This window comes from Furipterus horrens, unplaced genomic scaffold (genome assembly GCF_987537825.1).
Source record: "Furipterus horrens unplaced genomic scaffold, mFurHor1.1.pri manual_scaffold_13, whole genome shotgun sequence".
NCBI classification, from domain to species: Eukaryota; Metazoa; Chordata; class Mammalia; order Chiroptera; family Furipteridae; genus Furipterus; species Furipterus horrens.
In genome coordinates, this window is record NW_028327183.1 from 46,351,747 (window position 1) to 46,378,937 (window position 27,191).

The following is a 27,191-nucleotide window of genomic DNA, read 5'->3' on the forward strand; positions in this document are numbered from 1 at the left end:
CCAGGTCCTTATTTGTAGCCTGGGGGAGCTTGAGTTCCTCCGGCAGCTGTGGGAAAGGGCGTGGCTAACCTATAGGGGAGTGGTCTAGGCTTCAAGGACAAACCAATGGGGTGCTGAGGGGCGTGGCCTTAACAGGCATGGGCGTGTCCTCGCGCAAGTGGGCGGGGCCAGGCCGTTGTGGGAGCCTCCAGGAGGAAGATGCTCGGGCCAGCAGCTACCACCAGCCCGGCCGCAGCTGCCGCTTGTGCCCGCCGCCCCCCGCGACGCTACTAGCGGCCACCGCCACCTCCCACCTCCCACCTCCGGCCCCCCGCCCCGAGCAGGGTCTGGGGGGCTCGGCCCTCCTCTCGGGGTAGCAAACAAGGGGGGTCCCGTCCCTCCAGTGGCGCGGCCAGACCCCAGCTCCCTGATCTTGAGAGAGACCCCCACCCCTCAGTTTTTCCGGACCTCATCAGAAAGACCCCCCCTTGGCCCTCCCACACTGCTCACATCCGCTCTCTTGGCTCTGTCAGCCCCCAGAACAGCTCCCTCCCTCCTTCCCTCTCCGGGGGTTCCCCCTCCCCCTCCCTTCGCCGCCGCCCCCTCCCCCTCTCACATCCCCTTCCCCCTCCCCCGCCCCCCCACCATGAGGATGATGGCCGCCGGCGCGGTGCACGGCCTCTTCACGGCCTCCGCGGCCCCGCAGCCGCCGCCGCCCCCGCCGCCGCCGCCGCAGCCCCAGCCTCCCCAGCAGCCGTCGCCGCCGCCACAGCAGCCGCCGCCGCCGCCGCCGCAGCCGCCGCAGCAGCAGCAGCCGCCGCCCCAGGCCCCCCCCATGGAGCCCGAGGCCCCGGATTCTCGCAAGAGGCCCCTCGAAACGCCCCCCGAGGTGGTCTGCACCAAGCGCAGCAACACGGGAGGTGAGAAAGGGCTGCGCTCGGGTTGGAGGAGCGGCAGAGGCCTCGCCTTTCTCCATCCTCCTCTCTCGCCTTTGGCAGGTGCAAGGGCTCTGGGGAGGGCACGGGCGCCCCTCCCTAGACCCCGAACCGAGAGGGGAGTTTGGCAGAGTCTGGACCCCCTCCGTTTCTGTCCGAGACCAGGGGCTGGGAGCTTTGTCTGCGACGAGAGGGCTTGGGGGGGTGGTGGTAAGTGTCCTTGGGGGGCGCAAAGGATGGGGGTGTGGGTCCCTCCGAGCCGGTGTCTGTGTCCTTGAGGGGTGTGTGATGTGACCCTTTCAGGGCAGGGGTGTTCCCGACTGGCGTGTCCTGGCGTGGGGATGGGAAGAAGTAGAGGAGGCCTGTGGACCCGGAGCTTCCCAGCCTCCCTCCCTGGGGATGTCCTAAGGAAGGGTGTCCCGGAGAGAGGCATGTGTGGGCCATGGGCAGAATTGTGCGTGGGGACAGGCTGGGTGGGTGTTTTGGATGAGATGGAGGAAAGGGTAGGTGTGTAAAGCTAGGTGGGAGAATGTGTGACTGGGACAGGTGTGTGTGTCCATGTGTTCGTATGTGCTTGTGGGCCTGGATGTGTGACATTAGGGATCATGGGTATGACATAAAAAGAGGGTGTGTGTGCATGTGTGTGTGTAAAAGACCGGGTGAGGTGAGAGGAGCTGGGATCCATGTTTGAGACCCTCGAAGGGGTGGGTATGTGTAACAAGGGAAAGTGTGTGCATGTCACCCCAGAAAGGGCTGTGGCGAGTGTGCTACATGAGTGAGAGGGTGTGTGTGACATGCATGGGGGTGTGTGGGGGATGCCGAAGGGGCTGGCTCTGGGTGTGAGCCATGAGAGGCTGTGTGGATCAGGGGAAGGCAGCTCAGTGTGTGTGACACAGGCGTGTCTGGGGTGGGGTGGGACCAGGAGAAGCTAGTGAGGGTATGTGACAAGAAAATGGTGTGGGTGTGACTCCAGAGAGGCTGTGGCTGGGTGTGACACATGGAGGTGTGCAACAGTGACATCAGAGGGGGTGTGTGCAACAAGGGGAGGTGGGTGTATGACGAGGGAGAGGCTGGGGCTCTGGGGGTGAAACGCACGAGGGTGTGTGACAGGGAACATGTACAGATGACACCCAAGGGGCATGAAAAGGGAAAGGGTGTGTGTATGTCACCCAAGTGTGTATATTTGTAAGAAGGGGAGAGGTGTGTGTGTGCAATGATTGAGTGCGTGACACCAGTGAGGAGGGGATGATGATGATGATTGTGTGTGTGTGTGTGTGTGAGAGAGAGATGGCCAACTGACACCTCCGAAGGTGCGTGTGTGAGACAAGAGGGGCCCTCTCTGTGTGTGACCTGGGGAGGGCTGTGTCCTGGAGAATAAAAGACAAGCTGGGAGCACTAGGTATCTGTCTCAGGGAGCAGATAGGGTATGTCAGGGTCCTCAGAGCCCAGCCCATTCACACCCTGGAAGGAAGGAGACCCCAGAGCAGAGAGGCCCCGCCCGGCGGTCACCTTGGCCAAAATCTCTGCTTCCTCTGGCCTTTTCCTCCGGATGGGAGCGGGATGGCCTCAGGCAGAATGCACCCTTCCCACGCTGCCAGTCGCTTTAGTGGGTCGGGTGGGGACCTCCCACATCCTCCCCTCAGATGAACACAGTCGTGTCTTCCTCTCATCCCAGCGCTCCCCTCATCCTTGTCCAGATGGGACAGGAATTGGGGACCACCTATGAGGGTGTCCAGCAGAAACTGAACGAAAGGGAAGTTGGGGGAGGGGTTGGGAGCGAGTTTCCTGTCCTTCTTCCTGCTCCCTCACCCCCAGCACACACATGAATGTGGCCCCACTGACTTCCTTCCCTCCTTCCTGTCCCACTGCCATTCCCAGTCCTGAAGAGGGTCAGGGTCCCAGGTGGACCCTGAGCCCAGCCTGGCATTCCAGCCCCGCCCCCGCTGGTGGTGGGGGTGGGAGGGCGCATCCATTTTTCTCTTAAAGGGGCTGAGATCCTCAAAATCAGATCGCTCTGAGAAGCACAACCGATCAATAGTGATGCTGCCAAAGACTGTCAGGTCCAAGTACTTGGCACCTATTCTGAGTCAGACTCTGAGAAATGGCTTAATTTCCCTATAAATTCCTCCAGGGAGATGATCTGAGCTGCTTTTTCAGATGAATAAAACTGAGGCTCAGGGAAATGGAGCCACTTGCCCAGTCACACAGCTCGTCCGTCTGTGGTGGAGCTGGGATCGAGTCAACCCTGGGTGCCAGGTTCCAGAGCTCATGTGTCTAACTCTCGGCAACAAGGAAACTAGGATGAGCCCTCAGGGACCCGCTCCTCCAGGCTCTGCTGCCTCCCCTCCCCTCCCATTTACCCATGGGTAAACTGAGGCCCAGAAATGCAAAGGGACAATCCTCCCTTTACAGAAACGCTTGGGGGCCGGTCTGGGCAAGGGTCCGGGATTTCATCTCAAACATGCGGGCTCCTTCTGATAATACTGTCGTGACTGTCGGATGCTGGGTCAGTCCCACCCCTTTGCTGTGCCTCAGTGTCACCATCTGCCAAACTGGGAAATAACAATAACCACCACAATAATGATAATAACAGCTACCAATGTAATTGCTTAATACCTTACATGCGGTATTACATTTAATTCTCCCAACACTCTACGATGCAATAATAATAAATTACAGTAATGGCTAATGTTGATGGTCTACAGTGTGCCAAGAATAATTCTGGAAAACACTTTGTATGGACCAGTCGTGGAATCCGTACAACTTTTTTATGTCATCCATCTTACAGATGGCAAACTGAGGCACAGAGAGGTTAAGGAACTTGCCCAAAGTCAGTCAGCTAATAAGAGGCAGAGCTGTGATTCGAACTCGGGAGGCTGGCTCCTTGTGTGGGTGGACACTATAGTGAACCTCATTTTCAGGTGAGGAAACAGGCTCAGAGGGATGAGATGGCCCTGCGGGATGTCACAGCCTGCCATTCCAGCCCCATTCTCCGGGGCTGATAGAGGAGATGGTGACTGTTTTAAAACTGGCTTCTGGGCACTGTAACTGGCAGGCAGCACCACTGGGAGGGACATGAGGCACTAAGGACAAGAGCCATTGGGTGAAGAGTTGGATGGAAATTCCGGTTAGGAAAAACAAATGACCCCAGTCTAATGGGACAATAACAAAGAGTGTCCCCCTTGAGTACAGGTGATAACTCTGAAGGCCTCACTAGAATGGCCTCCATACTGCTGACTGTATTACCACCTCCATCACCCCCCTATATAGAAAAAGAAACTTACACACACGCGCACACCTCACACCCACACCCTATACCCCAAATATAGCTTATACCAGCCAGGTCTTGCTCCCAACATCCCTCACTCTTGAACACAAAGACATGGCACTAGGGTTAAGACCTTCCAGGATCCATCTCATTGCTGGCATGTGCTTGGTGTGGGACCCTCAGGACAGTTCCTTCACTGCTCTAAAGCCTCGGTCTCCTCATCTGAACAATGGGGACTTGTGAAGACCTCCCACTGCCTCTCCGGGCTGTTGTGTGGGTTAAAGGAGGTTGCATATGTGAGGCACATAGCCCAAGGCCTAGCAGATGGTAAGCACTCAGTAAACAATAGCTGTCATTTTATTATTATTATTATCATTGCCACTGAGAATAACATAGTGCCATTTCACCACTCAGTGCTGAGTTGCCCGGTGGAAGTCATACCCCACCCACCTTTCTCTCACTCAGAGACAGTGTCACAACACAAAGACAGTGTCACACCTTCAGGCGCCTCATCCTCTCAGGGCCACACTCTGGTACTACTACATCCTCACACGCAGGGGCAACACCATCATTCACAGAAAGACACCGTTCCCTTGATGTCCCACCCGCTCAGTGGTCTGTCCCACACCTCACCCCCACCATCTCCTGTCTTCCAGCAACAGCAGCCTCACATGCCTCTGTGACAACACCTGTGTCACACCCCAGCCCCCTCATACCTCCATAGGACATGTGGTGCCTCCACCCCGACCCCCAGATAACAGCAGGCACCATGAGTACAACCCCCTAATGTTGGCCCCCCCAGACAAACTGTCACTGAAAATAACACCTCTACCACATACACCCCTTCAGTCCTACCTTTGTCATTCATGAACCCCCTTCCAGATCAAAGCTGCTTTTCAGGGTCAACTCTCTGAGAGTGAAAAGCGCTGCTCTTACCTCAGCTCCCCAGATCTTTTGGAGAGGTACACATTATGTAGAGAGAGGATAGGGGAGTTTTGCTTGTTTTGGAAGCCTTCAGAAATACTTCTGGGGAGGGTGGGCACACAAGGGGGGCTGGGAGAACAGAAACTCATAAAGACTAGAAGGGGAAAGGCAGCCCCTTCCCAAGGTGGCAGTGGTTGAAGCTGCAGCCACAGGGACACAGACTGGTCAGGAGAGGACGTTGGCATCTTCAATTCTTCAGTCCCTGTCATGAGGAGAGGGGGCTACCTGGACCCCAAGGAAAGAGCTGAAAAGGGAGGGCACGGGTGGGTGGAAAGTTCCGGCATCTAGACTCTGCTTCAGTAGAAGGAAAATCTTTTCACACGCAGAGTCTTGACTGTTCAGACAGGGTGGGATGTGTGAGGCTTGGGGGCTCCAGGTGCAGCTGAGGTCACGTGTCTCTTTGCTGCAAGGCAGGCTGGGAGATAGAGGTCTGGCTTCTTCCCAGGGCAAGTGGGACTCACAGTGTAAGGTGCCCTCAAATAGGAAGGACATGCCAATTCTGAAGAGAACCAGACTGATGGCCCCAATGGGGACTCCTGGGACCTAGAGTTCTGAGCTGGAGCAGGTGGGAGGTCTCAGCTGGTCACTTTCCACAGGAGACTGGCCTGAGGACAGGGCTCCAAATTTCCATCAGTCTGATACAGCAACTACCTAGCACCCGCAAGGTGATTTAAGGGGATCCACAGACACTTTTTTTTTTTTTACCATTGTGTATTTATATAAATGTGCTTTGTGGGGCAACAATATAACCAGCCTTTCAAACTCTGATTATTAGTAATGATTTTTGAATATCTTCTTTAAATCATTGCATTTAACTGTGGCAAATGAGTGGGTTTAAAGTAAAGGGGCCACTGTCTTGTCCCTTGATGTATCCCCAGCACCTGAAACAAGGCCTGGCACATAGTGGCTTCCCAGGAAGGATTTGCTGGGGGAAGGGAAGGAAGAGGGAGAGAAGAAGGAAGGAAATCATAGTACAGAGGGATGGAAGAAGGGCAAGATTCAAGAAGGTGGCATGAGGAAGAAGTGTCACAGAGATGCCGAGCAGGAGACTGGGAGCAGAGTCTCACTTCTACCAGTGAGAGGACGTTCCTTCTCCAAGAAGCAGGGAAAAGCGGGGCAGCCCCTAGCGGGGAAGGTGATGAAAGAAGTGGAGTCTCCCCTCCTTTTCATATTTCCCAACAAAACCCCAAATTTTGCAGGCTCATTTCCCCATTCCCATTTATAATACCGAGGATGGTCTCGGGCACATAAAGCACTTGAGAAATGTTAGGTATCATCATCATCATCATCATCATCATCATCATCACCTACTTCATGAATAGGGGTAAAGTTCTTGTCAAAGTACTTGACAGTTTGTCATTCAATTAATGACAATAACCCAATTAGACAGCATGATCATGTCCCCATTTTACAGATGAGAAAACTGAGGCCCAGATTGGTGAAGGCACTTGTCCAGGGCCACACAGGCTGTCAGTGACAAAATTCACACTCAGTCTAGGGCTGTTGCTGCCATTTCCTATGGGAATTCTGACAAAACCTGGGAAGTGGGAGAAAGGGCACAGGAAATGGGGTGGGGATGTGCCTAGTTTTCTTCAGAGCAGATGAGTCTCTTCCGTCTTCAAGAGGGAAGCTGGGGCAGAGGTCCTGGCTGAGAGAAGATAGGGCATGGAGTCAGAGAAGGAAAGAGGACAGAGCCCAAGTGGGAGGTGATGGATCTCCCCGTTACTCAACCTTCTTTCCGAGCCTCCCAGAGAAAGAACTAGCCCCCATCTCTGTGATGGATTTAGAGACCGGGCAGGCAGGGGGCCACCTCTGGGAGCCCAGGAGAGAAAGGGAATTGTGGGCAGGGTCAGGATGATTAATGGTAGGGGAGGTGCTAATTACCTAATAGGCTTAATGGTCTGATTAGGCAAGTTTAAGAGGATTGCCTCGGGCTCAGGGAAACCCCTTAATTCTGGGCCCCTTCCCCACGCAGGTATAGCCATATCCAACTCTCACCCCCAAACTTCCACCTTTTTTTAAAAGATTTTCTTTATTTATTCTTAGAGAGAGGGGAAGGGAGAGAGAAAGAGAGAGAGAGAAACATCAGTGTGTGGTTGCCTCTTGCACGCCCCCAACTGGGGACCTGGCCCACAACCCAGGCATGTGCCCTGACTGGGAATTGAACCTGCGACCCTTTGGTTCACAGGCCGGTGCTCAATCCACTGAGCCACAGCAGCCAGGGCCCCAGACCCCCAGCTTAACACATCAGGGAACCCTGAACCTTCCATCTTAAGGGACTAGGTGGAGATGGGCAGGGCGCTCAGCCCTCTTCCCTGCTCCCACTTTTACTAGCACAGTTTCTCTTTTATCTCCTCTGCATGTTGGCATTTCATGGGAGAACATTGAAAATAGGTTCCTTTTGCTTAAAAGAAACAGTTGAAAACAACTGCGGGATGGTTGAAGACCTTAAGCTCTGGAAACAGAATGACCCGCCCCTCCCCCGTTTTTTTCCCCCAGTGTTTATTGCATGCCTACTACTGCTGGGCACTGGTGAGTCCCTGGGACACAAAGCTGAGCTCTAGTGGCACGACCTACAATGGGCTTCTGTGATACATTGCTCCGAATGCATGAAAGAGGGAAAGCCATCCCCTCCTCAGAGTTCAAGGAAAGCTTCCAAGAATAAGAGACATTTGAGTGGGGATTTAAAGGACAAGAACGATTCACTGGGGTGGGGGGTGGGGAGAGGGGGGAGTTCCAGGCAAAGAGAATGTACAAAGGCCCTGAGGTGGGACAGAGGAAGGAACATTGGAGGAACAAAAAGAAAAGTCTAGTGCCCACAGAGAAAAATGAGGACCTCAAGCTGGAAAGGTGGGAGGGGCCAAATCACCAAGGGACTCTGGATTGAGAAGGCTCCAGAATTTGTACCCTGGAAAGACTGAGGGGTAAGAGTTTGGTCAGAAGGTAGGAGGGCTAGGCACTTGCCCTGAGCCTGTGTTAACACGGTGCCATACTCGTGACCAAGAAAACTGGCCCGGAACGAAGAATGGCCAAAGCCCCACAGACACCCTTGGCATCCCCTTGCCACCTCAGGTCTTGAGACTGACTGTCCTTGAGCACATTGGTCTTTGGCCACCAGCCATGGAGGGTGTTAAGCAAAGGAGGGCCAAGAATGAAGCAGACTTGCATTTGAATCTCAACCCAGCAACTAACTGTCTTGGTGCCCTTGGGACGGTGCCTTTCCTTCTCTGGGTCCCTCTCTGCCTCAGATTCCTGTTTTGTAAAAATGGAGCTCGTTCTGCCCACCTCACTGGTGGGTTGTGAGGACTGGGTGAGATCAAGCTTGCAAAGCGGTCCAGCGTCAGGCCCATAGCGAGCGTTGAGAACACCTCGGGAGTCCAGCCCTCCTCCCCTCTCGCCTCTCGCTGCTTCCACCAGTCAGACCGCCCTCACCTCCTGCCTAGACCACTCGGCCACCTCTTCGCTGGGCTCCCAGCTCTGCCGCCCTTGCACTTCTCACAGTCTGCTCCCCTCCTGAGTGTCAGAGGGATTTTTTTTTTTTTTTAAGATTTTATTGATTTTTTTAGAGAGAGGGGAAGGGAGAGAAGAAACATCCATGGGTTGCCTCTTGCACAACCCCAACTGGGGACTTGACCCACAACCCAGGCATGAGCCCTGACCAGGATTCGAACTGGTGACCTTTTGGTTTGAAGGCCAGTGCTCAGCCCACTGAGCCACACCAGCCAGGGACTCAAAGGGATCTTCTTGAAACCTAACTCAGATGACATCCCTCCTCTGCTCAGATCCCTCTGTGGCTTCCATGTTACTTGGAGTAGAAACCAAAGACCTCTCTATGGGCCACAAGCCTGAACACCCTCCCCCGACTACCACCATCCCTCTGAGCCCTCACCTCCTCCCACTCTCCTCCTCTCTCACTTAGCACCAGCCACACACCCACCCAGGGCCTTTGTACTTGCTCTTCCGCATACCCACATGGTTCTGTTCCCCGCTCTACAGCCTGGAGACAGTATATCATAGTGGTTCAGAGCAGGGACTCTGGAGCCAGCTTGGCTTCAAATCTCAGCCCTGCCACCTACTAGCTATGTGAACTGGGGCAATTTCTTCACCTTTGTTTCCCAAATGTAGAATGGGTTTGTTTGTTTTTTAACTACCTCCCCCATCACATCAGTGTGAAAATTACAAGAACTGGTTGGTATTTGTAAGTTCTTGGGAGAGAGTCCAGGCCATATTAGGTGCTGTGGAGTGTTTGATAAACAAAGAAAGCTTTGGGGGGGGCTTTCCACCGGATCCCACAGTGCAGCCCCTACGCTCCTCATTGCCTCTCCTGCCTCTTTTTGTTTTCCGAGTACTTACTGCTGTCTGACACAGCCATACTGTCTGTCTCCCCTCTCTAGAAGAATACAGCTGGGCAGGCTCTTGGCTGAGTCACTACCACTCTTTCGGCCTTATTTTACCTGCGGAATCAGGGAGCTTTGTCTCTTTTCTTCACGGCTGTTTCACTAGAACAGCACCAAGCACATAGCAGGTGCTTAGTAACTTTGTGGAATGAATGAATGAATGAGTGATCGTTACTATCTTTCTTACTGCTATTCTCATGGCCATTGCTCCTGTATGATACTGCGATCCCAGCGGTTTCTTAGGGCACCCCATGCCAGCACCTGAAGAAGGGAAGGGGTACCCTCTAAAGGTGAAGACCCCTCTGCCACGTTCCTGTCCGCTAATTCTCCTCCCTCCATGTGCCCCTGCAGAGGAAGGTGAATACTTCCTGAAGGTGCTGATCCCTAGCTACGCAGCGGGCTCCATCATTGGCAAGGGTGGGCAGACCATCGTGCAGCTACAGAAGGAGACAGGGGCCACCATCAAGCTCTCCAAGTCCAAAGACTTCTACCCAGGTAAGCCCCTGCCCAGGACTCTGCCCTAGGCCTCCTCTCCTGCCCACCTGGGCCCTGGGTGAGGGGGAGGGGCTGCCCAGGGACAGTGAGAGTGGTGGGGGACCTCCCTTCCCCCTAAGGAGGGGGACAGAGCTGCCCTCAGCCCCTGGGGCCAGGCCCGAGCAGATGGGGGTGGGGGCAGGGCAAGACAATAGGCCTGCTGCATATTCATGAGCTCATTTGCATGATGTGCTGGCAGATGTGCCCCTTCCCACACACCTGCCCCTCTGGGTCAGTTGGAGGAGCTTGTGGGGGAGACAGAGAGGCAGGTGTTAGGGTGTTTCTTGGGGCTTGGGAGGCCAGCCAGCAATATCACACACACACCCACACTTTCCCTTTGGATTTCTCTGTCACCCCACTCCGAGTCTCGCCATTCTTTACGTGTCTCTTTCTCATTCTGTCTCTGGCTTTCCCACTTTGGGTCCCCTTAGCCTCCATCCCCGTCCGCCCCTCTCCGCTCCTGCTCTGCTCTTTGCTGCCATCTCTCTGGATACCCCGCACATCCTGTCCTCTGAGTCTCTCATCCGTCCCTCTCTGCTTTTCCCTCTCCCTCCTCTCCCTTTCTGCCTTCCCATCTCTGTACCCCATCTTTTTCTTTCCATCCACCTCTCATATGCTCTCATTTTTCTTTCTTTTCTCTCCTAACTCTCCTGTTCAGTCACCCACTCAGCCAGTGCTCAGCAGCACCCCGCCCTGGATTGTTCTCCGCCAGTTGCCCCTCATTTCCTCCTGCCTCTGCTTTCCCGTCTCTCCCTGTACATATGTCTCCTTCTTCCGGGCCTCAGCTCCCTCGTGTGTTCTTTTGTTTTGATTTTTTTCTCTCTCCAAACTCAGACTTTTTCTGCCTCTCCTCCATCTCTATCACCCTCCCCCCAGTCATACATTTTTCAAGACCCCTCCACTCACTCTGGTCCCCCTCAGTATCTCTCACTCCCAAGACCAACGCCTGAGCTTGACATCTAGGAATCCAGGGAAGGCCCCTCGAATTATTGCATCTTTGGCCCGGCACTGGTTCTAGTTCATCCTTAATCCCCTTGGATTTTTTTAGGTCAAACACCAGAGCTGGAGCTTTGGGTCAGGACACATTCATATTCTCTCTCCCCACCCCCCCCACCTCTTCTCTCTCTCTTTCTCCACCCTCCACCCCATGCACCTCCCATTTCAGTAAGCAGCTTTGGCAAGAGGTTTAGAGAACAGTCCAGGGAACCAAGCAAACCCCCCCTTTTCTCTTCTACTCTGGCCCAGTTTCCCTCATACCTTTCCAGCCCATAAGATACAGGTGAGACCTCAGCTTGGGACATTCACCCAAGAACACTCGGTTTCTTGCTCCTGAATCACATTCTGTGACATGAGACACATCATCCCCTCCCTGCTCAGTGATGCACCCCACAGATCAAGCATCTGGGAACCCCAGAGGGTGGGACAATCATTGACTCTCCTGGAACAAACACAGTTCACACAACAAGAGCCAGCATCTCTCCCCAGCCCTTGGCCATGTGACCAGTCTCCCTCCCTGCCTCAGATCATATGGGATGTGCTGGCTCTCAACTCAGAGACACAGGACACAGCCCACTATATATGTCCCAGTCCTGTCCCTAGGACTTGCCAGGACCCATAGGAGCACAAGAAATAAGATGCTACTTCTCCATACAAATAATGCATTCTCCTCTGCTTCTGGCTGACACCCTTTCATTCATTCATTCATTCATTCATTCAACACACATTCTCTGAGCAGCTCTTTCTCTGCCACCCTGTGCTAGACAGAGATGGGAGCACGGCAGTGACCAAGATGGCCCAGTAGGGAAGACAGACCCCACACAACTGATGGTCCAGAGTGGTCAGAGCTAGATGGGGAAGCCCAGGGGATGGTGGGAGCCCAGATGGTGCACCCAACTCAGCCTGGGGAGGTCAGGAAGGGCTTCCTGGAGGAGGAGCCCAGAACAATGAGTAAAAGTGAGCCAGGTAAAGAGCCGCACAGGGAGTTACAGGAATATGAAATAGCTTGGGGGGAGGGTAGTTTATTCAGTGTGGCTGAAGCATAGAGAACAGGTAAGAGACGGAAAGGGTCCTCTAAGCCTAGTGGGGTCACACACAAACACACTGCACTTGTGTGGCTACTACAAAACCTACCTGGCCCTTAACCTCAAGGGAGGGGCAGAACACAGAGAGGGTGCCCTCCTTGTTACAGGGACACCCCAAGCCCTAGATTCAATCCTTTTAAGTTCCTGAAACCCAGAAAGAGGCAGGTCCCTGCCCAAAGCCACATAGACTCCTGTGCAGTCACCCAGACACCGTTGTGACTCTAAACTCCTTCTGCATTTGAGCATCCACCTGAAACCCTGGACGCGACCCCCAGGAGGAAAACACAGACACACACACTTTTCTAAAAACAAGTTTTATTGATTTATAATATATGTGCGCCAAAGTGGAAAATCCTAAGTGACTCTTTAATAAATTCGTACCGATTCTTTCTTACTATCAAAAATGCAAAAGCAAAACTACAGTCACGTTATGCCTCCCTTTCCATCCCCCCCACCACACACATACATACTTCACACATCCCAAATTTAGGACAGGGTGGTTCAGTGGTTATAAGCTCAGACTCTGAAGCCAGACACCCAGGTTCAAAACCCTGATCTTTTACTACTGGTTGACTGAACGTGGACAAACCCCAAAGCTTCTCTGTGCCTCAGTGTCCTTAGTAGTAAGTCAGGAATAATAAAGTTGCCTGCCTTATGTATTAAAGTGAAGAACAAGTATATATATAAAGTGTTTATGGTGCCTGGCGTTTGGTGTTATGTAAGGACAAGCTATTATTGGACATTCTTTCATAGTTTAACTGAGCCCCACAGAACCACTTTGGATCCAGGTTGAGAACTACAAGGGGACGCTGGCTGGTGGGACTCAGTGAATTGAGCACCAGCCTGCGAACCAAAAGGTCACCTGTTCGATTCCCAGTCCGGGCACATGCCTGGGTTGCAAGCTGAGAGGCAACCCATTGATGTTTCTCTCACACATCACTGTTTCTCTGCTTCTCTTTCTCCCTTCCACTCTCTCTAAAAAATAAAGAAAAAATAAAATTTGACTTTAAAAAAAATTCTTAAAAAAATAACTACAAGGGGGTGGGAGATCAAGGGGGGCGGGAGATCACAGACTCTCTGAGCTGGAAGGAAACCTCACAGTGATGGAGAGCCTGACCACTTCATCCAGGCTCTCCCTGGGGCCTCCCTGAACCCGCCCCCCAGTTCCCACCCTGACCCACACCCTTTCCTATTTACACCCAGACGGAGGCAGCCTGAGAGCTGACTCACCCTTGGCTCAGACCAAGCCATTGTTCTGGGGTCGAAGGGAGTAAGAGTTAGGAACAGTGGCCCAAAGGAGATGGAGGATATCAACTACACAAGTGACTCAAGACAGTGACACTCACACTCTCATGCCAGGCTGAGAGATGGCAACTGTGGGGTTAGAGGAGTAGCGCCAGCATGCTGCGTTAGAATGCCCACAGGACACTGGACACTCACCCCCAAGTGTCCCAGACACACAGGTACACAGACCCTGGCACACACTCAGGACCTTTTATAGAACCAGGGAGCTAACTGGTCTTACAGATGGAGTCCCACCCAGGGAGAGAGACACACCAAAAACAGCCATTCTCCGACCAGCCGATAGTAGAGTCGTCTTTGTCTGGCTATACTACATATACTTGACACACACATCAGTCCTCCAAACAGTCTTACATCCTGACACCTGGATCTGCCTGTTGGTCTCTTTCTTATGCTCACACACATCAGTCATGGTCTTGTCTATATCCTACACACACACATATACATGCATATCACACACCCATAATCAAAATAGTCTTTTGAACACTTAGGATGTCCAGCTGTCTCTTTCCCTTGCACACCTGTACACACATACGCAGACACACTGTCATACAGTTTCAGTGTGATATACATTCATCGGACAGCCTCAGTGTCACTTCATGAGATTCTTTGTTTCTTTCTCTCTACTCTCATGGTATGCCTAACCTTGAACATGACAGCAACACTCAGTCTTTCTCACATACAAGAGTACACACAAACCTCTTTCCTGGAATCACTGTGTCATGCAGTCTGCTGGTATCTCATCCCTCCTGCTCTTTCTCTTATACACACGTACACAGAGAAAGATCATTTCACCGGTTCTGCCCAAGTGTGCACCTGCACTTGTGCACACACACACACACACCACTCACCCAGATTCACAGATACACTCACACTGCTCACAGTGCCACCCAAAGTGTCTCTCCCACACACTTAACACCACCCAGAGTTAGCACTCTTCACCCTGCTGCCCCGCCCTAACAGACACAGACACACACAGTAATGATGCCTAGGTCAGAACCACAGGGAATATCTGGAGAATCTCCAGCAAAGGCACCCAGTCTCCCAGTGCCCACTCTTCCACGGGTCGCCTTTGACCCCCTGTGCTCTCTCCTATGTCCACACCCCTGCCCTCCCCCACCCCTCAGCCCTCCATCTGGTGGGTCCAGGCAGGCACTCAGACCTCTCTTCTGTCTCCCCCATCCCCCAGCCCTTCCCCATCCTCTCCAAAAGCCCAGAGGCCCTCGCTGCAGGCTTTCAGGGGTTGCCATGGCAACGGGGCCTCGTCCCTCATCCCCCTGGGGGTGGGCTGAGGACCCGGCCAGCCAGACCGATAAGGGGGTTCCAGTTACTGTGGCAACCGTTGCAGGCCTGAGCTCTCCCACTTCTAAAAGGGGGGAGTGAGTGAATGGTTGCCAAAGCAACCAGGAGCCGGCAAGAACTGGGAAGAGGCAGCTGAGCCCTCTCTCCCCTGCCCAGAACTGCTGTGGGCATTGCAAAGCACTTAAGCATCATTCTTCCATCCCCTGGGGTTGTTTTAGGGGAGGGCAATGAAGTACAGATTATAAAAAACAGGGATTCCACTCACTCTCCCAGCTACCCATCATGGCCTGGTAGCTGATGCCACCTTGCCCGGGTTTACTATGTGACCATTCTCCGGATCTCAGTTTTCTCTTTCCATTGAATGAGGCTTGTCTCTTCTTTGCTCAACAGGAACCACAGAACGAGTATGCCTGGTACAGGGCACAGCAGAGGCGTTGAATGCTGTGCACAGCTTTATTGCTGAGAAGGTCCGAGAAATCCCACAAGCAATGACCAAACCTGAGGTGGTCAACATCCTTCAACCCCAAACCACAATGAACCCCGACAGAGCCAAACAGGTCAGCAGCGGCAGACTGGGTTTCTGTAAAGCTGTTAGAGGTTCGGGAGAGGACATCACTGGATTATCATGGGGGGGTTGCATGGGCTGATTTCCATAAAATGTTTACCAATCAAGTACATGGTAGTGGTTAGTATCATAATTACTAGGGAGTCAGCCTAGGAAGTGTAGGCTGAAGGTCTGGGAGAATCTAGTTCACCAGCCCCTAATCATCCGTCCTTCCTGGGACTCTATGTCCCATTGTTTCTCGGAGCAACCTGCCTCCCACTTCCTGTTCGCACCGGAAGTGACCTCAGCGACCGCCCATCCCCATCCAGAACAGCTTAGCCTCTTCTTCCTCTCTCCATGAATTACTGTATGGAAGTAGCCACCATTTTGGAGAAATGATGTTTCGTTAGGTGAGAGGGGCGGGTCCCTCTCCTACACAGCCCTCTCTAGAAAAGATGGAAGGAGGAGGGCAGTACCTCTTCGTTGCCTCGGTTACAGGGAAGCGGTGGCGGAGGGGCGTGGCAGGGAGCGGACCAATAGCTTACCAAGCCTCTGCGGTTGCCATGACCACGGTGGCGCGGGGCAGGTGGGCTGGCTGCAAAGCCCCTCGACGCTCGGTCCTAAGGGTACGGGCTGAGGCGGAGGGGATCGCGGGCTGGCTGCCCACTCTCCCGATTTCTCTCCCCTTCCCGTTCTCATATTCTTGCATAGGCGATGCAAAGGGGCGAGACGCCCCGGGCAGGACTACAGGCCGTTTGGGAGGGTTCCTTAACGTCTGCCTAGATAGAAGGCCTCGGTAAAAAGGAACCTGGAGTTCCTGGCAGTTCTTGTTATCCTGAGCTGGGGGAAACTACGGACTGAGTTGCCCCAGCCTCGTTGGAAAGCTCTGGAAGAATGATGCCCGCAGACCGTCCCAAAAAGGACTGCGGGCTTGGGGGCTTGGGGCTTGGAGCGCAGCCGCTGTCCTTGGTGCTGAAGCGGCTCCGCTCCTTGCGGCGCCCTGCCAGGCCTCTCCCACCAAGCAGGCCACTGTTTACATGGAAGCCAGGGTATCGTCTCTTCCCTCCGCTTTGGTCGCTGCCACAAGAGACCCTGACCCTGAGTTCGTCAAGAGTATACATGTGGCAGGGAAAATGGGGTCAGCACCATCTGTGCCTGAACCTCCCACCTCACCCCCTGATGCTCAGGAGTTCTGAGGTAGTGGAGTCAAAGGGTTATAGAACCAGGGTTTTAACTCTGCCTTATTACTCCAGGGCTCCAGAGAATGAGGGAGATAATGACTGAAGGCTCAGGCCCTGGAGTCAGATGTTGAGTTGAATTTTACTCTGATAGTTCTTACCTGTGTGATCTTGAGCAGGTGACTGGACTTTCCCACACCTCATTTTCTCATAATGGTACCTGCTTGAGGGTGGTAGTTAGTGTTCACTGATGTTTGAGAAGCACTTAGCATGTATGCCTAGTACATAGAAAGTTCTTTTAAAAAGTTAGTTGTTGGTATTGCTATTATGGGATTTTTGAGTCAGGAAACAGGTCTGTCTGTTCTCTTTGCCTTGGACTTGCTGTGTTACTCTGGGTCTTGTTCTCTTCTATAAGTCTCAGTGTGGAAGCCGAGCCAAGGCTGGGATTATAAATTGAAATGCCTCCAGGATTCAGAAAGGGAACATGAAGGGTTGAGGACCGTGGTTTTATCATAGAGATATAATGCGACCCCTTATGGGGGCAGCCGCTGACTCAACTACACTTAATACTTGCCTTTGGGGAATGTGGACATAGTGTTGCCACATCTTCCATATATTTAAAAGAAGCCAGAAATATTTGGAATCAAATGATTTTTTCAAGATCAGCTTCGATTTTAAAACACTATGTGACTATGGGCTGGCTATGGACTGAGGACCACCAGTTTGCCACCAGTTTTACCGATGAGTCTCAACCCTGGCTGGTATCTGGGTAGCTTACAATATATATTCTAGAGTCCCCACCCTGAATCAGACTTTCTGGTGGGTAAGGCCTGGGAATCTGAATCTGGATTCTGGCCTGGGATCAGATTCCAGCTCTGATGTTCACTATCTGTGTTACCTTGAGTAAGTTACTAAACGCCTTGGTGCCTTTATTTCCCAGTGCATAAAAAGTGATAATAATAGCACTGCCCTTGTAAGGTTGTTGCTAAGATTAAATAAGTTACTATATGGAAGTTTAGAAAAGTGCCTGGTGCATGGTAAACACGGTTAGCTGCTGCTGCTGCTGCTGCTGCTGCTTCTGCTGTGGTCACCGCTGTTGTTGCTGTTGCTGTCACTGTATTACTATTAGTTTAAAATCTCCAGACTTGCAAATCCCTGGGACAGATGGTCTCTGAGGTCCTTCTTGCTTTAAAAGGCCTACAATTCTATGACTCTGTGATTCCAGAATTCTAGGCATATATTATTCTAAGACTCTACTGTTCTAACATCCTGAGATGCTGGGATTCTATGGAAGGGCCCCTGTGGATTTCTCAAAGATGCTGTGGTTCTCCGCTCTGGGCCACTCATGAAGGCAGTTCCTGTTTTCTGAGGGCTTCCCATGTGCCAGGCACCAGGCCATCACTGTGTGGAGTAGTGCGCTTATGTCAGTGTGGGAGACGAGGAAACGGAAACACAGAGAGGTGAAAGCATTTGCTTTCATGTTTCCTAGGTGATCAGTCACTTGGGTGAGAAGGTCCCATCCTTGCCCCGCTGCTCTGAAATGCCATATCACATACCAAATACCTCTTTGCTCCCAGGTCTGGTTTTGTACATTCTGTTGTCCTCTCCGCTTCACTTGTCAGACTTCTTATTTTCTAATGACTTTTTTTGAAATAACGGTTGTATTGAGATATAATTACCTACTGTAAAGTTCACCATTTGAAAGTATATAATTTAGTGGTTTTAATATATTCACAAAGGAGTGCATTGATCACCACTCTGTAATTCGCCATCCCCAAAAGAAGCCCCCTACCCATTAACAGTCACTTTCCATTCCCCCAGACCCCTCCCAGCACCTTCCCACCTCTGATTACTTTGGTGTCTGTGGATTTGCCTATTCTGGATAGTTCATATAAATTAAATGATAATTATGTGGGTCTAGCTTCTTTTTCTTAATATAATGTTTTTAAGATTCATCCATATTTTAACACATACCAAAACTTCATTCATTTTTATGGACAAATTATATTTCATTGTATGGATATACCACAATTTGTCTATTCATCAGTTAATAGAAATTTGGGTTGTTCCTACTTTTTCGCCGTTATAAATAATGCTGCTAATAACATATGTGTGGACATCTGTTTTCAGTTCTCTTGGGTATATACCTAAGGGTGAAATTGCTGGGTCATAGGGTAAATCTATGTTTAACCTTCTGAAAAACTGCCAGACTGTTGCCCAAAGTGGCTATAACACCAATGTGAGATTTAAATCCAGTTCTGTTTATGGGTAACAATGACAACAACCATTTTTTGTGTACCTGCTATGGGCACATATTAATCCTATACTCACATGGCACCCTGTGCTTGACACACAGCACGTGCTCAGCAAATGCTGCTTGTTTAAATGAATGTATGGTGGCATGCCCTCAGGGGCCAAGCAGAAACATGACTGAGGGGGAGTAGCCAAGTAGACCCGGCAGTGGTAGGCTCTGGGAGTCACCTGAAGGGCAGCCATACTCAGTTCTGGCTAACCGTGGCCATGCATGAATTTCAAGCTCATCATTTCATGCATGATCTCAGTTGGGCCTCACAAGCATCCTACGGAGGAGGTATGAATATCCCCATTTTACAGATGAGAAAAGTGAGACCTGAAGAGGTTAAATCCCTTGCCTAGCATCAGTGATAGAACCAGGATTTGAACCTGAGCAGGTGTCTCCAGAGTTCAAGGCAGCTTTTCAGGGGTGTGTATATACACAGACTACAGACTGGGGGCCTGGCTACTACACAGTGGTTCTTAGACATTTTTTTAAGAGATGGCCAACATTTAAAACCTTGGATGCTTCACATATGAAAAGTCAGAATGTCCAGTTAATCTGGAAAACTTAGATGGAGCTGTTTGACACCCCAAATGCACAGTATCCTAAGACACACACACACACACACACTGCCGCCGCCACCACCAGGTGATACACATCTGGTTGCCTCCACCCGGTGTCACTCCTGCTTGTTCCTGTGGGCATGTCATCATTCATTCTTTCACCCATTCATTCACTCACCCACCCTTTTCTGAGTGTGTGCCAGGCACTCCTCTACACACTGAGAACCCCGGGGTAAATAGTACAAACAAAAATCTCTACCCCTGTGGATCTTAAGTTCTTTCAACAGCCCTGGCTGGTGTGGCTCAGTGGATTGAGCACCAGCCTGTGATGTGAAAGGTCTCCGGTTTGATTCCCAGGTCAAGGCACATGCCTGGGTTGCGGGCCAGGTCCCCAGTTGGGGGCATGGGAGAGGCAACCACACATTGATCATCGATTTTTCTCTCCCTCTCTTTCTCCCCTCCCTTCCCTTCTCTCTAAAAGTAAATAAAATCTTTTAAAAATAAGCAGATAAACAGGTTTTGACAATAGGGTGGTCAGGGTAGGCCTCTCTGAGGGGGTGCATTTGTGCAAAGACCTGAATGAAGGGAGTGTTCCAGGTGAGGGAACAGCAGGTGCAAAGGCCCTGAGTCTGGACTGAGCGTGGCAAGTTAGAGGAGCAGCAGGGAGTCTGGTGAATCTGCAGTGGAGTCAGCAAGGGGGAGGGAGGGCAGAGGTGAAGTCAGAGAGATCAACAGGGAACAGGGCCTGTGGAGCAGTGAGTGGCTCTCAGTCTTGCTGGACCCAATGTCTTCTTTCTCCTACAGATATTTCCCATGCCCACCTTACTCTCCGAAATTATATATAAAACATAGATGCAAAACATACCTACGTCTGTAAGATTTTTAAAAGTTGTATTCAGATATAATTCTCATACACAGAACTCACCCATTTAGAATGCAGCTCAGTGGTTTTATTCTATTGAGTTGTGTGTCCATCACCTTGATCAACTTTAGAACATTTCATTTCCTCCAAAAGGAACCTTGATCCCCTTAGCTTTCACCCCTCAGTCACCCCAGCTCACTGCCCCAGCCCTAAGCCATCACTAATCTACTTTCTGTCTCTATAGATTTGCCTTTCTGAACATTCACATAAGTGGGATCCTACAGTATGTGGTCTTTTGTGCCTGGTGCGTTCACACAGCATGTCTTCTGGGCTCATCCATGTAGTAGCGAATACCAGTATTTCATTCATTTCCATTGACTGCAAAATAATATTCTGTCGTACGGATGAACATTTTCTTTATCCAATTAGATTTTGTAAATAGAGGAGAAATGAAAGTAAGGTGATTTGTTGTAGTATCAGAAGAATTTTAATATGCAGATGCTCTGCCAGGACCACCGCAGCAAAAATAATGAGATAGTCAGCTGCTCATGCCTAACATAGCCTGAGTGAGCCAGCCAGTGACGAACACAGTGATCCACAGGGTAGTATCGGTAACTTAAATGATACAAGTGGCATTACTGCTGATGTCACAGTTTTCTAAAATGACAAAAGACTCTTGATAAAGCTCAGATCTAAACAAAGTACAATCTTCCCTTGATTTACTGAGAGTTGCATTCTTGGAAATCTCAGTAGATCTTAAAACCATACAAAAAAACAAAAACAAAAAAAATCCCAAAAAACTTGGTGCTGACATGTATCATGGGCTCAGATTTAGAAAAGACATTTTACAACATGAATGTCCAGGGGGACATTCCAAAGTCATAGAGGACCTCGAATGGTCCGTTATATGGAACTGCTTCTCGCCTTATGGGTGCAGACATCTGTGGCCCTGCCCACTGAATGCCCATACCTGCCCCTGTCATTGTGACAACCAAAACAGTTCCCACAAATTTCCCAAATCTGCCCAGGGTCTGGCTTGGGGGTGGAGAGGAGAGGCACAGGTGAGAGCTTCAGGGGCTAGAATCCCCAGTTCTGAGGGGGCATGGGAAGGATCGAGAAGAAGGAATTTGTATGTAGAACTTCTCTTGGAGATGTGAAAGGAGACATTTAATTTTGAATATCTCCACTGGAATTTAGAGCGATCAATTCTGTGGCTGCAAAGGATGGGCTTCTCTGCTCCCTTGAACAGGGGACCAGCATGCTTAAGTGACCGACTTCCGCCCTGCCTTCTCAGACAGGTTTTTCTAGCTTCGTTTGACAGATAAGACAACTGGATTAGATTGCTAGGGCTGCCATGACAAAGCACCACAAACTTGATGGCTTACACAATAGGCATTTATTTTCTTATAATTCCGGAGGCTGGACGTCCGAAAGCAAGGGGTTGGCAGGGCTGGTTTCTTCTGGTGCCTCTCTCCTTGGCTCGTAAGTGGCTGTCTTCTTCTTGTGTCTTCAGCGTGTGTGTTTCTGTCCCAGTCTCCTTTTCTATAAGGACACCAGTCCTGTTGGATTAGGGCCCCCTAATGGCCTCATTTAACCTTAATCACCTCTTTAAAGGCCTGATCTCCATTGCCATCACTGAGGCACTGAGGGTTGAACTTCACATAGGAACTGGGTGGGCGTGAGAGGAGGAACAATTAGGCCCATAACAGCAAGGGGTTAAGCCAGTGACCCTGTCACGGGGTGGGAAGCACAATGGGGCTGAATTTCAGCTCCTTCGCTGTCTGGGTGACCTGGGAGCAAGTCCTTTCACCTCTTAGGCCTCAAGTGGCTCATCTCTAAAGCAAGGCTACTGATGATGCCTTTTCGGGGCTCAGAAGACTTCATGATACAGAAGGGCATGGGTGCTCCATGGAGCTTGGAGCAGAGTCGCAGGGGCCCCCCACCTTTGAGGTGCTGGATGGAAGGGAGGTCGCAGGGGTCCTCGGGGCATGAGACAGGGCGGCTGCAGGCTTCTGAGGGGACATGGGAGTACCAGCTGTTTTTTAACCAACTAATATGGAAAAATTCTGCTGTGGTTAACAATCAGTAGGACCATACCGGTGCACGTCAAGGGGGCCTGATTTGGGACACCTGGCAGCGGGGGCGGGAATGACACTAATGTTCCTGTTGCCCACGCGACCCCCACCCTAACCACCCTCGCCTCGCTGCCCACGCAGGCCAAGCTGATCGTCCCCAACAGCACGGCGGGCCTGATCATCGGCAAGGGGGGCGCCACAGTGAAAGCTGTGATGGAACAGTCGGGTGCCTGGGTGCAGCTGTCCCAGAAGCCGGAGGGCATCAACCTGCAGGAGCGCGTGGTGACAGTCAGCGGCGAACCCGAGCAGGTGCACAAGGCCGTGAGCGCCATCGTGCAGAAGGTACAGGAAGACCCCCAGAGCAGCAGCTGCCTCAACATCAGCTACGCCAACGTGGCTGGCCCGGTGGCCAACTCCAACCCCACCGGCTCTCCCTACGCCAGCCCCGCCGACGTGCTGCCCGCCGCGGCCGCCGCCTCCGCCGCCGCCGCCTCCGGCCTGCTGGGCCCCGCGGGGCTGGCGGGCGTGGGCGCCTTTCCCGCCGCCCTGCCCGCCTTCTCGGGCACCGACCTGCTGGCCATCAGCACGGCGCTCAACACGCTGGCCAGTTACGGCTACAACACCAACTCCCTCGGCCTGGGCCTCAACTCGGCCGCGGCCTCTGGGGTCCTGGCCGCCGTGGCCGCCGGGGCCAACCCCGCCGCCGCCGCCGCCGCCAACCTCCTGGCATCCTACGCCGGGGAGGCGGGCGCCGGGCCCGCCGGAGGGGCTGCCCCACCTCCGCCGCCGCCGCCCGGAGCCCTGGGGTCCTTTGCGTTGGCCGCCGCCGCCAACGGCTACCTTGGGGCCGGGGCAGGCGGTGGGGCAGGCGGAGGGGGCGGCCCGCTGGTGGCCGCCGCAGCCGCAGCCGGCGCGGCCGGCGGCTTCCTGACGGCAGAGAAGTTGGCGGCCGAGAGCGCCAAGGAGCTGGTGGAGATTGCGGTGCCTGAGAACCTGGTGGGAGCCATCCTGGGCAAGGGGGGCAAGACGTTGGTGGAGTACCAGGAGCTGACAGGCGCCCGAATCCAGATCTCCAAGAAGGGCGAGTTCCTGCCAGGCACGCGGAACCGGCGGGTCACCATCACGGGCAGCCCCGCCGCCACGCAAGCCGCTCAATACCTCATCAGCCAGCGGGTCACCTATGAGCAGGGAGTGAGGGCCTCAAACCCCCAGAAAGTGGGATGAGGCCCGTGGTGTGTGCTCCCACCCTTCTCCCTGGTCCTCCTCCTCCTCCTCCTCCTCCTTTCCCTCCTCCTCCTCCTCCCCCCCAACTCTTGACCTCAGCTCGGTGTGGTCCTGCTCCTCCTGGGATTGGGGCTGGGGTAGGCCTGACTGCACACCCGCCCCCTGGTAGTCATAGGCAGGATTGAGAGATGGCGGGGGATGGAGCCCAGAAGCTCCCTCCCTGGCCCTGAACTGACCCCTCCTTCCTTCCTCTCTATGCTTGGCTGGGCCTGACTCTCCTCTCCCAGGGCCCAGGTCTGTGTGATATCTGTATATATTGCATTTTGTTGATTTTAATAGAAAACAAAGCGTTATTTTCTCTTTCTTTCCCTCCTTTTTTTTTTTTCCCCAGTAAGGACTTTTTCTCCCAAGTTTTTGTTTCCATATGGGAGGAGGGGAGGGAGCCTCTGGGTCACCTAGAATGAGGGGCCTCCCCAAAATAACACCCCACCTCTCTTGCTTTCAGTTCCAGATCAAGGGATGTAATGGGAGGAGAGGTAGCAGGAGTCTGAGCTGAAATGAGGCATTGGGAGCAGGGACCCCAGAGTTCCCAGACCTTCTCAGCTACTCTCCCCCCACTACGGTCACCCCCTCCTATGTGGAACTTTTAACTCTTTTGTTGTCAGGTTGTATGGGGAAGGGTGGGGGGTGCTGTGCTTGCTGCTGGGAATGAGGCCTGCTCTCTGACTGGGCCAATCCAGTGGGCAAGACTCTTGTGAAAGGCTGGAGCAACTGCCTGTGGCATCTCCTGTGGCTGTTCCTAAAGGAATGGGAATGACGTGATGTAGATGTTGTGATGTCACTGAGTCAAGTACTTTCTGGGGCGCTTCGGCGTTCCTTATGACGTCATAGGAAGTGGTTCCACAGAGGCCACTTCCTGTGATGATAGGAGAGACAGGTACTTCCTATGATGTCTCAGTGAGCCTTCCTTGAAGGTTACTTTGATGGTATCGTGGGGGCGCGTACTTCCTGTGGTGTTTCCAGGGTACTTCCTATGATGTCATTGGAATGAAGCATGCACTTCCTGTACTGGGCCATGGCCCGTTACCCACCCTCTCTCTCCACCCACAGCCCTCTTTGGTGGGTCTTGGCCTGAGGGTCTTCCTAGGAGGAAAATAAGGGGTGGCACTTGGATCTAATCTGAAGGACTCAAAGGAAAAAGACCCAGTGTTGTCAGGGTCCCCTCCCTCCCAACACACCAAGGCTGTGAACTCACCTGGCAGGGAAGGGGTGGGAGGGAGCTAGTGGACACCGTTAAAGACCCCCATTCCCACCCCTGCCTTCTGTGTGCATGCTTGTGTCTGCGTGGCTTCGTTTCATTGCGTCTGGTGAGCCAAATGTGTGGTGGCTCTGTCAGGCCAGCGTGGCCCATGGTAGAGTTCAGGGAGCCAGGGCAGGGTCTCTTGGCCAGAATGCTTCGTGTGGTCTAACGGATGAGATTGGCTGGTGCTTTCCAGTGAGCTGAAGCACTTTGGTGATATCTGATAAGTCAGAATGTTTTGGTGCTCTCCCCATGGACCCTGAAGAGCTAGAATGTTCTGATGGAATCTGCCAAGCCAGGCAGCCCTGAGAGTTGGTTTGGGAGCGGCTCCCCAAGGACTGTGGCCATGGCCAGCTTGGTGGCCTTGTTAGCAGGCTAAAAGTTAGGGCCTGACCACGCTGTGGACTTAGGATAGCTGAGACCCGCCTCTACCCCCTCTCCCCCTCCCCCTCAGAGACCACCTCCACTTCCTCCTACCCAAAGCAGGGCCCCTGGTGCCCTGGTTCCATCATCAGCATCTCTGGGGGAGGGGCACCCCATGCCCACCCTCTCCCCCATTTATCCCCTCCTAGGTCTTCCAGACACTTCTCCATGGCTTTGGGGGAATCCGGCCTCCTCAGCTCTCTCCCAAAAAGGAGGGAAGAAAAGCCAGAGATAATTCCCACCTCTAAAGCCTGGGAGACCCCTACCCATTTCTAGAGAGCCACCCCCAAATCAAAATGTGAAAATCCCTAGAAAGCAATAGCCTTCAAGGTACCTTGCACTGAATTTCCCACCCCTGCCCTTCCACCTGATGGGAGGCTGTCGCTTGGGCACTAGGGTAACTCTTTTCATGCCCTCTCCATCTCCAAGGTGGGGGGGGCAGGCCCCATCTCCCCACCCCCTACCTCCCATCGCTGCTGCCCCCACCCACCCCTAATCTCCAGACTGAACCCAGATGGAGATCTGAGTGCCAAAACAATTCTTGATGTAATTTTGTACATTATCTTCTGCAGTTGGGGGCTCCTGAGATCGGAGGTGGAGGCAGCCCTGTGGGCCATTGCTCCTTCCTGCCTGTCAAAAAGACCTTGCAGTATTTCACAGTATCTTCACCCACATGTGGGTATTGCAGTATCTAGCTGAAATATGCTCCCTACTACCCACACCCCAGGCCCCCAGGAGGAGGGGAAGGAGCCGGGAAGAGGTAAAGTAAGGTCTGGGAGTGGGGAGGTGGGATTTGAAAGTGCTCATTTGCATATCATTTGCATCCTCAGCTGCCCTCTGCTTGTCAGATGCTTTCTGTACTCACTCATCCAGTAACCCTCTCACACGGACACATCTCTGGAGGCTGGGCCTCCTGAGAAGTGTTCCCTTGGGGTATCTGTGTGACAGTCCCCTCACTATTCACATTTCCCGGGGACCCCCTGCCCCACCAGCCAGGGTTATCTGAAAGGTAGCTTGCTAGCTCAGTGAGCTAGTTCACTCACCATGTTGGGGAGTGAAAAGCCACCTACCTTCCCCCATTTCACCCTGGGAAATTTATCATCTTCCTTGTCTCTTGGAAGTCCCTTCTGCAATCTGACCTCAATCTTTTGTGCTGCAGTTTGTCCAGAGGGGACGCAGATAAGGGGTCAGAGATGGGGATCATTGAAAAACCCATTGCCTCCCCTCCCCACCCCCGTTAGCCAATCAGATCTCAGAGACTCTGAGTGGCCTCCTTGCTCCCTTGCTCTTCAGCACCCATTAGGTGCTTAATAAGTGTTTGCTGCATTGAATTGTCTCCCTGTTCCCCTCCATTTGCCCTCCAGCTCCCAACCCTTCCCCTCAGCGTTTCCCTCTTTCTCTGGCCCCTTTGGCATTCTACTTCCTCCCTCTGTGGCTCCCAGTGTCACCTGTCCTGTCTCTCTCTTTGTCTATGTCTGTCTTCCCCCTCTCCTCTCAACTCCGTGCTCCCCCCTGCCCACTTCCCTATTGATTAAAAAAAAAAAAAAAAAAAAGTGCCAAACTTCCTAGGAACTGAGCCGCTCTTGGGGGAGGGAACCTCAGGTAGTGGGGTAGGACACAGAACCATTTCTCTTTGAGGAGGCCCCTAAGGCACTGAAAAAGTCTGTGAACACTTAGCTAAATTGGGTCCCCTTCCTCACCCCTCCCACCTTGAGTTTTTCTTAGAATCTTTGTAAGAAAAAAAAACAAAAAAACAAAAAAAAATTCCCTTCAGCAAACCCCTAACCTTTTGATTCCCCAAATTCCACCAGCCGGGGAGAACCCCACTTGCCTCCTTGGGGCAAATCTGTAGAAATTGGGGGGGAGAGGAGACAAACTCAGCCCTCCCCTGCTAACCCAAGGGATGGTGCCAGCTGGAGACCAGAGAACCTCAAAGCACTTAAG

The 27,191-nt window shown here is 52.5% G+C and overlaps 1 protein-coding gene across 1 annotated transcript; it reads left to right on the top strand.

The window, feature by feature from the left end:
• Positions 1–625: 625 nt before the first annotated feature.
• Positions 626–23,888, top strand: NOVA2 (NOVA alternative splicing regulator 2). Its single transcript, XM_090260472.1, has 4 exons — positions 626–899; positions 9,915–10,058; positions 15,173–15,339; positions 22,442–23,888. Exons 1-4 carry the CDS (start codon positions 626–628, stop codon positions 23,522–23,524), a joined length of 1,668 nt encoding a protein of 555 aa, XP_090116598.1. The 3' UTR covers positions 23,525–23,888.
• The last annotated feature ends 3,303 nt before the right edge of the window (positions 23,889–27,191 follow it).